This window comes from Pyrus communis, chromosome 17 (assembly GCF_963583255.1).
Source record: "Pyrus communis chromosome 17, drPyrComm1.1, whole genome shotgun sequence".
Classification (NCBI taxonomy): Eukaryota; Viridiplantae; Streptophyta; class Magnoliopsida; order Rosales; family Rosaceae; genus Pyrus; species Pyrus communis.
In genome coordinates, this window is record NC_084819.1 from 7,235,155 (window position 1) to 7,252,244 (window position 17,090).

A 17,090-nucleotide genomic window follows, 5' to 3' on the forward strand; every position below is an offset into this window, starting at 1 on the left:
TTTGGAGTGAATTATTCTGTATAATCAATGGATATAATAAAAAGGAAAAAGTCACTTAGGTATTCTTCCCCACTTATTAGGTTTTACGTTCGATTATCGTCAAAAGTAAAATTATTATTAGCCTATTATGAGGCTAAACCTACCACTTAGCTTTTGGTGCATCGTTTGTTAAAAAAAAAACATAAAAAAAAAGGAAAAAGGAAATGTGAAAAAGAAAACAATGGGCCTGGGCCGCCTGGCCCAAAAGAACAAAAGAGAGAACTTTTTGGGCAGATCACGTAACATTGGCGGCAACACTTGTACGGTGACGTTTGGTGACAATACTAGAACCTTCCAGCACATCGATTGAATTCTCTGCGTCTCTCTTCCGCCATTGGAGTCGGTTGAGCTAGCGCATCAAAACCCAATCAACACAGAGGCACCTGGAAACCCCTTTCATCGAAGCATTTGCTACTGAGCCGATTAGGGTTTTCTGCGGTTCCGATTCAATTTCCTCCGATTTCTACTTCCTTTCCGACGAGGTACTCATTTCTTAACATTTTTTTTTATTGCAGAAAAGCAATTCACATGGAAAAAATAAAAAATAAAAATAATCATCCTCTATGATTTAATTGCGATCATTGCTTAGTTTGATGATCAGTGAATTAATACGTGATTTGGTGTAAATTGCGATCATTTTCCTGTTGAATTCTGACACGATTTAGGGCTTTACTTTTCGATTTGTATAGCAAAGAAGTTTCTAGATTTAGGGTTCATGTTGCTCGTAGGGAAATGCTTATAGCTTGCTTTACAAAATTATCTTGATTAATCAAATGAATTTCAAATTTTGGTGACACTGGATTGTGGAAAACACTTCATCCACTGCATGTGTTAAAGTTAGGGGTTGCCCAATTTTTTTTTTTCTTCAGGGATTATAGTAGCTAGAAAATGCAGAGAGGCAGAGGTGGACCAGGTGGGAGGGGTTCTTTCTCCGACTTCAATGACCCGTTTTCCGGTTTTGGGGGCTTTGGGGGATTAGGGGGTCAGAGGAGTTTGATTTCTGACTTTTTTGGAGGAAGGGATCCGTTTGATGACCCGTTCTTCACTCGCCCATTTGGAGGTATGTCCCCGTTTGGAGGTATGTCTCCATTTGGAGGTATGTCTCCTTTTGGAGGTATGCCCCCATTTGGAGGGATGTTGGAGTCGAGTGTTTTTGGTCCCAGTGGTGCCAATTTTCCGGATATGCAGCCAAATCGGTTTATTGAGCATCAGGCTCCAGAGCCCAAGAGATCACGGGGCCCTATCATTGAGGAGATAAACTCTGATAATGAAGACGAAGATGCTAACAATGAGAAAAAGGAAAATCCTCGAAAGCGCAGTGGACTGAGCAATGAACCTTACGTTGAGGATCCTGATGATGAAGTTGAAGGTAGATTGTTTTATTTAGTTTATTGCTATTGGACCTTGGTAATTGTTGAATGTCTTTTTTGAGTCCAAAATATTTAGGGCTACTTTTTCCCCTTTGGTGCAGAGAGGAGCAGCAAGCAATTGCAGCATAGGGACAGCTACAGCCAGTCTAATTCTATGCAAGCGCAGCCTCAAGCTCACAGCTACACGTTTCAGAGCTCCACCGTCACTTGTGGTGGTGCTAATGGCACATATTATACATCCTCCAAGACAAGGAGGATGGGGAGTGATGGGGTAAGTAGTTGTGAAAGATTCATGGCGTTCCTTTTTTAGCCTCGTAGTTCTTTTGCTCATTTCCGCTTTTTGTGTGGGTAGCTGGCTTTTGAAGAAAGCAAGGAAGCTGATAGTACTTCTAGGCAAGCAACTCACAGGGTATCAAGAGGGCTCCACAATAAGGTGTTGTATGATGACATGTGGATACTTATGCTGATGTCTCTTTTGCCTTTTCAATTCGAATCTTTGGTCATCAATTTCATGACGTCCAGTAGGACACTTACAGTGAGGATTCTTCTTTTAGGGCCATTCAGTTACGAGGAAGCTCAAAACAGATGGTAAGGTGGATACAATGCAGACCTTGCACAATCTTAATGAAGGTATGTGGACCTTATACACGATGCCATGTTTGTGCAACAAGGTTCTTATGAAATTGTTTAAGTATAGAGAGACTAACTTGGAGTATCTGATTGGTTCAATAATAGATGAGCTTTCCGGGTTTGAAGATGCATGGAAAGGAACTGCTAAGAAACATTTTCCTGGATTGGCTGATAAATTTGGTGGTTATGAAAATATAGGTGAGTTTATATTGTTTACTAATCTGAAATCATGCATTCAGCAATGGTCAAATATCATTTTTGCGTTTTGATGTTGGCCATATGTTCTGGGTACAAAACTGGGGAACATATTCGGCGTATGAATACTTGCTAATTTCTACTGCTTTACTTGATTAAGCTGTTTGTTTACTGAGTATACCACTAAGTGGGTGAGAAAGAATTCCTGGATGAATTCCTGTAAAGTTCTTACCGCTTTCTAGTGCCTGTTTGTATATTATTTTCTGTCCCTTTTCAAGAGGTTTTGAGAGTTGCTTGCTTTGTCTCGGTAGTTTGCGTTAGCAACCTGGAATATATTCAGGGATAACGAGTTGTAATTGTGCAAGTGCTACAGGTGCATACTAGTCCATGACCCTATTTGCATATGTTGCTCGTCTGTTCCCTTTTTATGAGGGGAGCTATTGTATGATTTAGTTGAATGGAGGCCAAGGTTAAAAATGAAAAATTATGAACTCTTATTATTGTCACGAACCAACTGGGCCCCGATGTTTTTTTTCATTTTAACCCTTTATGGTTTTTTGTTTGTTTCTAGGAGCCGGCAGCAGCGGAAATGGGCAGGCCGGTCGGGAAGGTTGGGCGCTTCCATCCAATGAGCGTGTACAGAACCCCGGCAATATGATTCAAGATGCTAGAGACAAGGCAGGAGGATCTTCTCACTCAAACCAGTCTGGTAGTAGGATGAGAGCAGATGTTAAGGACAAGAGTGGCTATTCCCGTGGGAGAGGAAGAGCGTAGATTCGAGCTAGCACAATGAGAGCCTAATATGCCATCGGTCCCATTGGTCTCGTGCTTTACTGCATAATAGCGTAGTGTTTTGTTGCATGTTGTGGTCATGGCCGAAGAACATCGGGTGTTGGTAGCGTGCATTTGTATACGGTTGAGTTTTAATTGATGCTATGTGAGATGGATATGGTTATGTAGTCTTAATCGAATCTTCTCTGATACCCTTGAATCTTTGATTAAGGGGGTTCCTTAGTTCATTGATAATGGAGAATAAACATTCACGGAGTTCCTGCTTTTGGAAAATTAATTTTATTCTTCGTTTCGATGTGTATTTTGATGGATGGCAAATTAATTAATTGGATGATATTTAGGTGCTCGCTAGTTTGTATGAAATTTGACGTGTGTATCAATCAAAATGGTCCTTCTGAATCGGTTAATTTGGTACCTAAAAATGAGTCCGTCTAATAAATTTGGCCCTTCCGTTGTCTTTCCGTTAAATTTTCTGGTAGCGTGTTACGTGGCGCATGACAGGGTGCTACATATCCAATTTTCGCCAAAGAATTTAAAAACGAAAACTAACAAAAGCAAGAATACAAATAAGGAACAATTACATAAAATGAAATAATGGTGAGCATAGTAGGGCGACGAACACGGATTTCCAATAGCGAGCAGGGAAAAGCCTTTTTTGGGAGTCCAAGTGTGCCGCCCCTTATGCCATCCTCAACTGAAAGGTGGTTAAAGGGTTATGTTTAGCCTTATAGTTCTACAAGAAATTATTTTTGAATGAACAGTGCTAGACCATATTTTATATCATCTTCAACCAAGGGGTACAAAGGCTCATAGGCTAAAACAAAGCCCGTTTGACTAAAAACCTATCTCCAACCAAAGGGGGCTATTTTTTAGCCCCTTCCATAATTTATTATTTTAATTGAATTAATATGGTTAATTAAATTAAAATATCATATTAAAATAAAGTTTTCAGACATATTTTGAGTGCTACTTGTCGCTAAATGAATAAGCCTCCGGATTTCTTATCTTTATATAATGAAAATGATGTGAAATATTGGTGAATAATTGAAATAAAATGAGGTAAGATAATATGAAATAGTGAAAAGGAGGTGAGAAATGGTGTAGGAATGACTTAGGTATTTATAGGCAAAAAAAATTAGAATTTTTTTTAATAAAAAAATTTGTCTAAAAATAAAATAAAATTCAAATCCAACAGTAATCTGACGTTATAACGTCAACTAGTATGGGTTTGGGCTGGTGCAAACGGGCTGGTTGGCTGGCTCCTTTTGGCCAGCCCGCTGGCCTGGTGTATGAAATATGGCCTGGTAGGGTCCACAAGCCCTTTGACCTAACTCTCAATTGGAGACGGTTTTCGTGTCAAAGCGAGTTATATTTTGGTCTATGGCCCTTTGGCCGGGCAGTTGGAGATGGCCTTACTGCCCAATTCATACATCCAAATTATAAGATTTCTTTATCTCAGAAAGGGACACAATTTATCCATGTGACATGTGATGTCATAGTTGTTTTCCAATTGCTTTTGCATTTACAATTTCACTCCTCTATAATTAAAAAATGAGCCTTTATCTCCTTATTTGTACCGTTTCTTTCTTTCTCCTCCTTTTATCTCTCTCTCTCTCTCTTCCATCTCCTTCCCATTTGTCTCTCTCATTCTCTCTCTCTCCTCCTCCTTCGTTCTTCCCTCTCCTATTTCTTCTTCATACTTCTCTCTCTCTCTCCTCCATTTTTTCTTCATATTGTTTTCTAGATTTACGCGTGTTTTTTTTTTCTCTAAGAACGATTGAGATTTTTTATTTTTAATTTTAGTATTTTTGAAGGGATTTAGTTTTGAGGTTTTTATTGATTTGGATGCACGGATTCTGAAATGATCTTGCAAAAGTGCAGGAATTTTGAAACTAATATTGTATAAATGAAGGAATTTTGAAATTGACCTTACAGAAGTTCTAAGAAATTTGAAACTGATCTTGCATGACACATCCCAACCGGAGTCGAGGCATGCTGGCCGACACCCAAAGGTGATGTAACCAAAAAGGAAAGTGAAGCATAAAAGTATGGATAAATTTAAACCAAAGCTAACATTTATTTAATCTAAAGTAGAGAGTGGGCAATAGTGGGAAGAACCCATAAAACATAAGTGTTCATATTATAGATGACAGTACGACATAAATAGAGCAGTCGAATCTAGTTAAGGTACTTATTACACCACCAGAAATAAACTCCTACATTTATTTATGGAAATGTCAGAACTGCCAGAGATCCCTCGTACGCCACAGGGAATTCAGCTAAGTCCTGGAGGGGCGAAAAACATAAGGGTGAGTGGGCAAAAACAAAGGTTTAGAAAAAAACACATTTGTTTTCTGAACATACTAACCCCTCGCCGTAAAACATGTACAATTTTCGAAAAATCATACTACATATAAGTATGAAATCAAATGTAAATCAACAATAATTCCATAAATACGCCAATCATAATAACTCAACTGTAGCATAAGAAAAATCATGTGCTTATCAATCTATGCTAACACATGAGTTCATGCAAAGGGAATTTGACATGAACATGACTGGGTGTAATCATGTAAAGACTGGCGCTAGGCGCATCACATACGAGTCCTAGTTACCTATTGCAACCTAGGACAAGACTGGCACCTACAATGGATCCAAGGTGAGTGTGCGGTGCGATGTGAACATACACGTGAAGCCTGGCCTTGGCTTAGGCGAGTACAACACCAGTGCAAGCATGCATGATGAGCAAGTATAATGTATGTGAACATGCCATGATAATATATAAATCTCAACGTCATAATAGCATTTTTAAAATTAAATAAATCATGGCATATCAACATAATATAAATCCAAAAGTATTTGTGAAAACTAGAAAGCTTTATAATACACACACACACACAAATGCCCACTCACTAATACGTAGTCGGATCGTAGCCTCTTAGCCTTGTTTGTCCACGTACCTCCTCAGGGTAATTCTCTCCTATATGAGAAACAACTATACTAATTAATTAATTAGGACATACACTAAAAGGCTAGGAAAATTCCCCATAGTTTGCTCAAATGGAGGATTTAAATATACGAAAATATTCTACACGACGTCACGGACCCGTACACAACAACCACTCATCGCCACGAGGCCGGATGCGCCACTAGCTCATGGCCACACGTTCACCCATGCGCAGGCCACGCGCCTGCATGCGCTGGCAGATTCCCAAGGAATATTCTGTCAGATTTGACGGAATATTCCGTTAAGTCTAACAGCGTTACCTAACGGTGTCAGAATATTTTGTTAACTTTAACGAAATATTCTCCTTCTTCTCTGATTGTCCTCCACCATCTAGTTCATCGGGTTTCTAGAAAATTTTTTAAACTTCATATCTTTTTCATTTCTCAACCATTTTTTATGTACTTTATAAGGAAATGAAGATTTTGAAGAGTATAACAAGTCTATACCCTTTGGAAGTCCAAAAAGTGGACAAAAATTGACTGAAATTAACTCAAAGCTCTCAGACCTATTTTCAACACCTTGAAACCTCATGTTTCGACGTTGCCTTAGCTTCAAACTTGAACTAGAGACCTTGAGGAGTTGTGTGGATGCTTCCTAGTCTTCCAAAATCTTGTAACACGAACGGGAAGATCATCGAGGAACCTACACCCGAGTCGAAGCTCCAAGTTGCTTCGAGTTGGAAGCTTAAAACTCGTCCAGTCTAATATTGGTTCATACGGATGGACTCTTTGTGATGAGAGGAATACGATGGTGGTAGTTTGAAGTTCGATCTGTGAAGTTTGATGATGATGTATGGTTGTTGCATAGAGGAGAGAGCTACGGTATGAAAATAGAGAAGAAGAAGAGAGAGAGAGAATGAGTCTGATTGGATAGAAAGAAAAGAGATGTCTAATTGGGTGAAAAAGTGTGGGAAATGAAATAATTGGTGGTGAGGTATGGGTCACGGGACGAGTTTTAAAATGTAAAGAAGCTTGTACAATTTGAAAGCACACAAAATCTAATGCACCTTATAAAAAATAGTATTTCTACCACTAAATTATTAGCACACACATTTACAATTCTATCGGTTGTTAACGCACTTTAACTAAACGTAACTTCTTTGTTACAAATCCGATTCGGGTCTAACTTGCGCTCACGCATTCGTAACAACGAGTAATATTTAATTACGATAATAGGAAAAATAAATTAAAAGCTGAATAACTACGTGCACGTCAGGTTTCACTTTGCCAATAAAGGCATAAACGTTATTTTACAAATTCGTGAAGGAAATTACATGGAAAATTAGGGACGGGTCGTCACATTCCAAAAGTGCATGAATTTTGAAACTAATCTTGCAGATATGCAAAAAATAATTTTTACGGATCCAAAATCAATTTGAAGTTTTTATAGATGATATCAGCTTATAGTTTTAGTTTTGTTAAGTAACAAGTCTATTGAGGACATGGCTGAAATTTTAAAAGTTTGGTTTGCTTGTTTTTGGGCTAGGTTTGTTGGGGTTTGAGCTTTTGCCTCTCATTAAAATAATTCAAAATTAGTGGAGTTTTATGAAATGTATTTTGTAATTTTTTTTCTCTCCATAGGTAAAGCTCCCTAAAAATAAATAAAAAACAAAAAACAAACCAAGAAAAACATATCTTCTCCAAGGAATTACGGTGCTACACATGCACTCTCTCAATCTCTCTCCATAAGCTCATACGTCCACCTGAGTACCGAGTCTAGGTTTTCATCTTCGTCGTATGTCGAAAGACATCGTGAACCGCCACGCCATGCCAACAGCAACACCCAATGACTAAGCCAGTCAAAAGCACCAACAAGCCACGCCCCAGCGCACAATATCTCTATATTTCTCCCTCACTGCTCTCTCTCTCTGATCTGGCGATGGCCCAGTCGGTGCTTTCACTTCCTAGACGGCCGAAGCTCAAATGCTCAAGTTCAATCCATCGTCGATAAAGCTGAGCCCAATCTCCAAGCTGATGAATTTGAGATACCAAGCTTGTTACCTATCTGTTGTTTGGTCACAGGGAACATCTAAATGCCTTATGTGATACTCCAGTGTTTACCAAATGTTGGGAAATCAAAAAGTTGGTTGGACTTACACGAATTTTGAAATACAACTCCAAATTTTGGAGAAATTGAATTCCCTATATTTGGGTGGCACTAGGGGAATCAGAATAAATCTTTCCTTCCCACTCTCACTTATTTCTAAAATTTCAAGATTGCACCTCGCTTTGGCACAACACCACCAACCGTTATGCAGTTTAATATTAAATTTAATAACGATTAAAATTAAATTTCATGTGTTTAATATTTGGTGAACAGAGGCATTTAACATTTTTTTTTCCTATTAATTAGTATATAAAATTTAACCAAAAAATTAGTGTATAAAATAATTATCTCCATTAAGGGCATTTTAGTAATTATATTGATTTCTATTCTGATTCAGATGAATTAGTAAACAATTTATATGGAATCTATTCCAATCCTGTTCCAATTCCAAAAGGTTTTAATAAACAACTTCAAGATAAATTCAATTATGACACTTTTCCATTTCAACTTCTCATTAATTAATTCCTTGCATTTTGATTACGAATTAGTAAATGAACCACTATTTGATTGTAATTGCTCATTGGCTTGATCCTCCTAGGTGGGAGATGAAGACGACGATTTTGTTTTATTTATTTAAAATCTTTTATTTCTTTTTTCTATTTAAGTTTTATTAGTTTTAGTTTTTAACTCTTTTAAATTTTTTTTATAGTTATTCTATGTGGGACCGTATTATTGGATATGAGGGACCCTCTAGTGTAACATCCCATCCCAAATTTCATTTTAACGTACATGGGAAATTACGATTTTACCCCTAATCTATTCGTTTACGAGTATATTTGTGTTGTGTGGGTGGTGGGACCACACACAATCATACATTTTCTTTTCTTCCCGGGATTCCCTCCCTCATTCCCTCACTCTGTCCCTTCTCTCTTCTCTCAGTCTCTCTCTCTCTCTCTTCCTCCCCGAGTTCACCTTCTTCTTCTTCTTCCTCTACACACGGACACACATACAAACCTAATCAAATCTTCACCAAACAAGAAACCAAGACCACCATCGTGTTCGTGGAGCTGAGAGGAGTTCAGAGGTGCCATTTTCAGGTAAGGATATCGTTGTTTTCACGTCGTTTCAACGAGGTCCGATTTGAACACTGTTCATGCAAACCTAAACTAGCTTGTTTTTGGAATTTCTAAGCTTGTAGATGTGTTTGTGAGGTCCCAAGGAGCCTCGGAGTGGTTCGTTGGGTGAATTTGGACGTTGGGAAGGCTAGGTTCGAAGTTGGCCGAACTTGGATCGTTGTTGCAGGTGAGATTCTTTAATTTTTAGGCCTTAAAACTAGTCTAACGTTGTTCTACTAGTTCTAAGCTTCATTTTGGTATAAAGAACGTGAAATTTGGTTGAAAAACGAGTGAGAAAACAAAGTTGGAAAATTTCCCAGTTTTCCGGCCACCGGCGCCGGCGAAGGCTCGCCGGAGAAGACAGGGGAATATTCCGTTAAGTCTAACGGAATATTCCTAACGGCAGTGGACGGAATCTGGTTAGATTTGACGGAATATTCCGTCAGTTAACGGAATATTCCTGACGGCGTCAGTTGACGCCGTCAGTGTGCAGTGCACGTGGGCCGCGCGTAGGGCCGTACCTGTGACGGCGCGTGGGGGCGCGTGCGTGGTCCAAAAATTTTTCTAAAAATATGTGTGTGATCCTGGGGTTGTGTAGATCACATTGGTATATTCAATTGTCCAATTTGAGCAATGTATGAGAAGTTATTACGAGAAGTTGCTTAGGTGCTTTTAAATTAACGTTTTCGTAACTTTGTCGCGTATAGGTGATTCGTTTTCCGAAGACGAGCGTACACACTCGAGGCAAGGGGGCTACGACCCTTCTAATTATCAGTGAGTGGGCTTTTGTTTTCCGTATATACCTATATACCTCTAAATTCCCAGAAATAGAATAGAAAAGGTTATATGTTTTATGCCATGCATCATTTGAATATTGTTTATGCATCATCACGTGCATTGGTAATTAGCATACATATATATTACGCCCAGCTTGTCGTACAGACCACGTTAGGTGGTTCCGACTCGTGTGCAGATTCAGTGATTGAGTTGAGCGTGGAGCTCTAGGTGCAGCGGTACATGTCACGTTAGGTGACTCCCGGCTGCCAGATTATATATTGTGATGTGAATTACGCTTGAGCATTCATATTTGATTATGAGATTCTGAATGGCATATTATGGAGCATGAATGGCATATTGTGGAGCATGATTGGCATACCTATACATACGTATATATGTTCATTTTCTGGGAAGTATACAGGTTTTACGGCGAGGGGTTAGAATGTGTTTTGCTAAAGAGTTTTCAAAGAACTTTGTTTTTGCCCACTCACGCTTTTGTTTTTGCGCCCCTCCAGGTTCTAGTGGTCTAGCAAGTGCGGTGGTTTATCCCAGAGGGCGTCCCGGCATTTCTGACAGACATTCACCATTGTAGGGTCACCTTCGGGTGTAAATATGTCGTATCTTTTCCTTTTGGACTGTTGTAGACTTGCTCTGAATTGTGTCTCACATACACTAGTACTTTGTATGATGTTAGGTTTTTAATTATTAGTACTTTTATATTACCTTCTTATTAGCTTCCGCACGCGCACATGGCTACGTCACCTTCGTGTGACGGCCAGCATGCCCTGATCTCGGTCGGGGTGTGTCATCTAGCGTGTTACATCTGTACATTACAAATTTTATTTATTTATTTTTGTCAAAAGTACACAACAAAAAATTTAATGAAAAGACAAATAAGCGACCATGTCAAGACTCATTTTTAAGAATCAAATTAATTAATTGAAAATTTCAATGAACATTTTGGTTCATATGTCTGTTCAACTTTAGAAACCAATTGTGATAAAAACCATTATTTACTTTTTACTATTTTATGTAATTTTACTTTTTTTTTTTATTAGTCGACAAAATCACGCCTATCAATTTTTATCACTTATTTTAGATCAATTTTGATTTTTTTTTTTGTGGTTTCATGGGCTTTTTAGCCCAAATATTTTTTCTGCATCCCATAAAGATGCCAAATTTCAAATATAATATTCAAATTCGACAACTTATGTGGCATTTTAACATTTTCAAGATTTTGCTCTTCAATGATATGTAAAATTAAAGTATTATTTTATTAATAAACTATTATAATAAATATTTTAAAACAGAAAGATAATAATAAAATTAATAAAATGTATCTAATAATCAAATAAAAAAAGATTTGAAGCTGTGGTTGATTTTGGCAAGATAGGTGAGGGCTGCCCATACATGTCATGTCATGCTGCATCAAATTTGGTTTTTCAATTGGAAAACATTGTTGCTATCTTTTTTTTATTTTTCGTATTTGCTTGAGCATTTTGACATATTCTTTAAAGATACCATAATAATAAAGATACGATTTCGACCATAAGTGCATAGTTGTGTGAACCAGCCACTAAATTAATTGAGGAGAAGCTCCTCCTCAATCACGAGGAGCCAAATCTTTCTCTGATAAAGAAAAAGGGAAACAAAAAAGGGTGACCAGAAAAAAAGAAGAGAATAAAACTGATAATTTAAAATTTAAACGGTTTTAGGGCTTTTCTCAAGCTGGGAAAATGGCGGTTCTGAGAACCACAACGAACATGATCCTCAGGCACGTCTTCCGACCATCCTTGTCATTTCCTTCATCAATCCCTACGATTGTACTCCGCTCCTCCAATGGAGGAACCGGAATCGGAATCGGAATCGGCCGTGTCCGTTGCGCCGCGTCGGACTCCGGCGGCAGCGGGAACAAGGTGTCGGCTCGGCTCTCGCAGGTCAACCAGCTCCTGCAAGCGGCCGAGGAGCGAGCTCTCTCCGCTGACAAAAATCCCCCTCCTAAAATCACGCTAGGTCACTGCCGCTACTCCAATTATGTTTCTATTGATTACTGAATATTTCTGTCTGTTTCGGTGGATTTTCTACTTCTGGTTATCGAAAAACTTGTCTAATTGCTTAATTTGCAGCTTAATATTATGATTATTATTTCGTAATTAATTTATTGCTTCGTGTAATTAGACAGAAAATGATAGAAATTAGTGTAAATTGATGGTTTTTTCATTCTCTATTTTGTGTTTAAAGTGGTACAAATTATTTATTAATCGGACTAACGTCGAGGATTCTATCCATTCGACTTGCTATGAGAAATCTAATACTTCCAATTGATTTAATCATTCAATTATGTACTACTTACCATTCTATGAATTTGCATACGTTGCCCAGCGAACATGAATTATAGCAACCAAGACTTACTTAACTAGAACAACTCTTGTTATCATTTGCCAACAGCCGGGGGCGGTTGATTGAATGTTTTACCGCAATGTTTTAGTGTTTACGTTAAACATTCTTCTATTTGATCATTTGTTTTTTTTCTTTCTTTTATGCATGTGTGAAGACCATGTAACTGTTAGTTTTGCCAGAAGTGGAGGGCCTGGAGGGCAGAATGTTAACAAAGGTCTGTGAACGTCTTTGTTTTTGTCCATGGATTGGAGTTTTGTTTTGTTTTCTTTCGGTATTATCCAAGTGTTACTTTTGTTCTGCTATCAATTGCACAGTGAACACCAAGGTGGACATGCGCTTCAATGTAGAAAAGGCGTATTGGCTAAGTGAATGGGTCAGGGAGAGGATTTTGCAAATGGTATGTGGCTGTGAATCCTAATTTCCACGACTTGTGTTCTTACTGTTAAGAAAAATAAGAACGTCTTTGTTAGACGGAGGGCAGTATTGATCATTATTATTCCAGTCACTGAAGTAAGATATGCTCAGAAGTCAGAACGCATAAGAGTGGTGGATTTTACTTATATGCATGTAATACATAGGAGTAGGAGGGGTTTTAGATGAGGGAATCCTTGCATGAGAATTTTGAAATGGAAATGAGAAAGAGCTCATATGGTAGTCCCTGCATAATGCCTACCGATATCTCATTGATTTTACTGGACAGTTGTGTAACTTTAGAATATTTTGGTGTCCTCAAACTCTTTTGACGTTGGCATGTTTACTCATATTGCACCCAACGATGCCTCAAAACGACAAACACTACATGAGCATGTTGAATGTGCGTGCTCTAGAATAGTAACCCCAGCCTTAATAATTTTAATAAACCCATACTGTATGCATTATTGTCGAGCCTGATAGCGTAGGCTTGTAACTAAGAAGGGCATTAAAGCGATTGATGGATGATGGAGCCTTGGTCAAGCGAGGCATGGTGTTGGAAATTCTGTTCACCACTCTTGTGAAGTCACTTTAAGCACGCCCTAAGCCCCTCGGGTTAGTAGGGCCGCCCCACCCTTACGAGTGGGGTAGCAAACAAACAAACACAAAAATACTGTATGCGTTATATGTTGGTTGGTAGTCTCCTTTTTGTTGTGATTAGTTGACCAAACTTTCTTTCTATTGTCTATCTACAATTGTTCATTTTTCTGGTTATTAACAGGAGAAGAATCGGATCAACAAAGATGGGGAGCTTGTGATTTCTTCAACTAAGACTCGGACGCAAAAGTAAACTTCTTTTCTCTTCTCTCCTCTACGTTATCAGTTCTGCTTATGTTTTTCCAACGAATTTGGTTTGGTGCAACCATTTGTCTTCAGGGGTAATATTGAAGATGCTCTGGAGAAATTTCAGGTACTAAAAATCAATGCGTATTATTTATGTTTTGTGGGATGATGCGTTATGGCCAGTGCTTTGATGCAAATACATAAGATGATTCACTCAATTATGGGAAGTAAAATTGCCTAGATTTTGGCCATTTCCCAAACAGTTGTAATAAATTAGTGAAACAGGCAATTATTGATGCTGCTTCTTATGTCCCACCTCCTCCCTCGGAAGAGCAAAAGAAGAAGATAGCTAAAATGTGAGAGCTCGTTATCATATGTGTTTGCATATTTTTTACCCTTAGTTTTGCTGCTGGCCTCTTCGCAATACCCCTTGTACTCTGTAATTTCTTTGTGTTCTGAATTGTTTTGGCTCTGATATTGTTGTTGCCCCTCCATTTTGTAGGGCTGCCATTGGGGAACAAAAACGGCTTAAGAGCAAGAAGGTTCTTTCGGACAAAAAAGCATTTAGAAGAAGCCGAGACAGTTGGGACTGAGTGTTATTATAGTTGAGAATTCTGTACGTGTTGGAAGTTGGCACGCTCTCTCCTCACTCGCAATCCGGTTGTTTGTCATTCATAAGCTGTGACTACTATGTCTTTCCTGCACTGCGTCTAAGCAATATTGATCCATGCAGAGGCCGGTGCATCATGTTCGTATCGAAACAATTCAAGAGCAGACACCTCGGATCCAAGGGCAGACTCACTAAATGTTAGGGAATACGTTGTCCATGAGTAATGTTGAAAATACCAGTTGCTGGGTATAATTAGTTCTACATGGCGTTTCAAATCTCTACTCTGTATATGAAATTCAACGTAGAAGGTCGGGTTTTCGCCTCTACCATAAACTGCTCGTTGCTTAGATTAAAGACGTGTTTCCGCAAACCCTCAGTTGCTTAAGGTTTGCAGCGCGTTATTTCCGCAAAGGCTCGGATATTTTCAAGCTGCCATATGAGAGCTGCCGGCAAATGCTTTGAGAGGGGAAAACAAAATAAATTGAACTGAATGTCGGAAATTAATATATTCCGGAACACTATAGAATTTTCGTATAAGATGATTGGGTCCAAGAGACAAACTTTGTACACAATTGGGTTCACAGACACAAAACTACGTACATTTACAGATTAAAAAAAAAAATTATGGAAAAAAGTTACAAAAAAATTATTATTTCCTGAGGAAAATTACTTTCTGATAACATGTTCTTCCCCGGATCGTTGATCAAAATGTTTAACCCATTTATTTTCTCCTTTTCCCGACTCCAAATTCCCTCCACTGCTGGACACGTGCGCCATATCCAGACCTTTCCCGACCGGCAAAAAAACCGACCGGACCACGCGCCGCGACCCACAATCCACCACGCTCCGCCACCGGAAGCTCGAAGTATTTCTCGAACTAGCGTTTTTGCACACAAGCACCGCCCCCCGATGGCTGAGCCGCGCCTGCCTTAAAACCCTTGCGAAGTCCTTCCGCTTCGAATCCACTACCAAAAAATCCACCCCCACGAGCCCAGCCATCACCTCCTCCGGCTCCCCCACAAGCACCTCCACCTCCATCCCTGCCTCCTTCGTCGCCGCGGCGTATTCTTCCCTCGACTGCTCGTCTGGCACCACGCACACGTGCCTCCCGCGCGTGTGGCGGCTGGCGATTTCAAGCCCAATGCTGGTGGCGATCACCCCTCCCGAAGACCACGTCTCGACGATGAACTCCGCGTTCCAGCCGGCCGCCATGGCCGAAACAAGCTCCGCCACGCCGGATTCTTGAAAAACCTCGCACTGCGAACAAAACGCCCAGCACGAAATTAATTAATTCGCCAAAATGAATGATTAATAAGGCATCAAAAATTGATTAAAGCAAGAAACTTTTGATTCTTCGAACAAAACCCACATCGCAAAATCAATAAAACCGATCGAATTAATCATTAAAATAACAAAAGACCATGAAATTCAATCAAAAAAGGAACTTTTGGGTTTTGAGGAATGAAAGAATTGCTTACGGATCGGACGGTGTCGATGTAGGCCTTCGTTGCAGTATCAGGGGACCAAATCAGCTTCATTTTCTCTGTCAATTCCTCTTCTAATTCTTCTTCTTTGCTTTTAATTCTTGCACAAATGGATCAAATGAATTTTTTTTTTCCTTCTAAATTTCTAAATTTTGGAAGAGGTGGGTGCTTTTCTTTGATGGAAAGCTAATAAAATTCTGGGTTCGAGAAACAGTGTGTCCAAGTTCGGGGTTTATACGCGAGAGAAGGACAGAGGTCCCACAAAGGATTCTCGAGGACCGTTGACATTGCGCCGCTGCCGCGCATGACCAACGTGTTCGGTTGCTATTAGTTTCAAGATCCGTCTAGCTTTTTTTTTTATTTATTTATTTTGTGCACACCAACCTGGTCTTCGGTGTGTTTTCTATTTAGGTAAAATGTACGGGTTGGAGAGTTTGTATTTGTGTTCCAATTTTGTCACATAACCCCATTTTTCTACCTCAATTCCTCCTAATATTGTGCATTTGAGTAAATATTACACTTCGTCAAAATCAAATCAATTCCCAAAGTTTGGACTTCGAATAAAAGTGTCGATTAGTAGTTGTTCATATCCGTGTCTGATCTTATCTATGTTTATTTTTAGCATGTAAGATATTGTACCTTATCCGCGTTTATTTTTAGCTAGACATCATTAACAATGTTGTAGTGTAACTAAATTCGTTGGTTTTGTCTTATCCGAAATAAGAAATAGATGAAAACCTAATGCTACAATGTATCTAGCAATCGTTGAATTTGTGAGTGAAAATGATGGGTGTGATTGATTTTATATGGATTGAAAACAGAAGAATTCTATGCTTGTACGGCATTGAAATGGTGTTCTTGTGTCAAATTTCAAATACCATGAGAGTATAATATTTATGATTAGATGTTGAACCATGAATTTACTTTTATTTTTAATTTCAAGGAGTTGCTAAACCTCAAATTTTAAAACATTTGACCCCAAAATAAAAAGGAGAATATACAACAAGTTGCCTCAGCCGTAATGATAAATACTCAGCGTCACTTATCAAGACAAATTAGAAAATTTAAAAACAAAACAAGGTACACAGATTATCGTTAATCAGGGTTAGTGGTTTTATTAAGTCTATGCATGGCAGCCAAAGTCAAATATGAGAGAAAGAGAGAGAGAGGGGGGACGGCGTCCCTAAACTGGAGGGTAAGTGGGAAGCACAAAAAGCCAATGTCAACGTCCTCCACCTGCCTTTGACGTCAAATCTCTATCGCTTCACGCTGATTGGGCGGTGGTTGCCACGTCATACACCTGTGGACCAGTTTTAGGGCTCATCTTTCTAAGCAATCTGCAATGCACGTAAAAAGTGAAGTTTAATGTTA

At 39.0% G+C, this 17,090-nt stretch overlaps 3 protein-coding genes across 3 annotated transcripts; 2 read left to right on the forward strand and 1 right to left on the reverse strand.

Annotated features, from left to right (window-relative positions):
• Positions 1 to 328: 328 nt before the first annotated feature.
• Positions 329 to 3,281, forward strand: LOC137722408 (uncharacterized). The gene is made up of 7 exons (XM_068461398.1): positions 329 to 521; positions 909 to 1,408; positions 1,511 to 1,680; positions 1,762 to 1,842; positions 1,964 to 2,039; positions 2,145 to 2,237; positions 2,806 to 3,281. The coding sequence occupies exons 2-7, from the start codon at positions 928 to 930 to the stop codon at positions 3,006 to 3,008; spliced, it is 1,104 nt and encodes a 367-aa protein (XP_068317499.1). The 5' UTR covers positions 329 to 521; positions 909 to 927; the 3' UTR covers positions 3,009 to 3,281.
• Positions 3,282 to 11,578: 8,297 nt separating this feature from the next.
• On the forward strand, positions 11,579 to 14,767 carry LOC137722814 (uncharacterized). The gene is made up of 7 exons (XM_068461909.1): positions 11,579 to 11,984; positions 12,526 to 12,585; positions 12,686 to 12,768; positions 13,564 to 13,628; positions 13,719 to 13,752; positions 13,911 to 13,981; positions 14,128 to 14,767. Exons 1-7 carry the CDS (start codon positions 11,708 to 11,710, stop codon positions 14,216 to 14,218), a joined length of 681 nt encoding a protein of 226 aa, XP_068318010.1. The 5' UTR covers positions 11,579 to 11,707; the 3' UTR covers positions 14,219 to 14,767.
• A 128-nt stretch (positions 14,768 to 14,895) lies between these two features.
• Positions 14,896 to 15,997, reverse strand: LOC137722815 (uncharacterized). The gene is made up of 2 exons (XM_068461910.1): positions 15,714 to 15,997; positions 14,896 to 15,492 (listed from the first exon to the last, which is right to left on the reverse strand). The coding sequence occupies exons 1-2, from the start codon at positions 15,771 to 15,773 to the stop codon at positions 14,902 to 14,904; spliced, it is 651 nt and encodes a 216-aa protein (XP_068318011.1). The 5' UTR covers positions 15,774 to 15,997; the 3' UTR covers positions 14,896 to 14,901.
• Positions 15,998 to 17,090: the final 1,093 nt, after the last annotated feature.

Coding starts and splice junctions, on each gene's coding strand:
- LOC137722814 (XM_068461909.1), top strand. CDS start 11,708: ATGGCGGTTCTGAGAACCACAACGAACATGATCCTCAGGCACGTCTTC. Junction 11,985..12,525: donor CCCTCCTAAAATCACGCTAG/GTCACTGCCGCT, acceptor GCATGTGTGAAG/ACCATGTAACTGTTAGTTTT. Junction 13,982..14,127: donor AAGAAGAAGATAGCTAAAAT/GTGAGAGCTCGT, acceptor TCCATTTTGTAG/GGCTGCCATTGGGGAACAAA.
- LOC137722408 (XM_068461398.1), top strand. CDS start 928: ATGCAGAGAGGCAGAGGTGGACCAGGTGGGAGGGGTTCTTTCTCCGAC. Junction 1,843..1,963: donor CAAGAGGGCTCCACAATAAG/GTGTTGTATGAT, acceptor TTCTTCTTTTAG/GGCCATTCAGTTACGAGGAA. Junction 2,238..2,805: donor TGGTGGTTATGAAAATATAG/GTGAGTTTATAT, acceptor GTTTGTTTCTAG/GAGCCGGCAGCAGCGGAAAT.
- LOC137722815 (XM_068461910.1), bottom strand. CDS start 15,773: ATGAAGCTGATTTGGTCCCCTGATACTGCAACGAAGGCCTACATCGAC. Junction 15,493..15,713: donor ACATCGACACCGTCCGATCC/GTAAGCAATTCT, acceptor TTTTGTTCGCAG/TGCGAGGTTTTTCAAGAATC.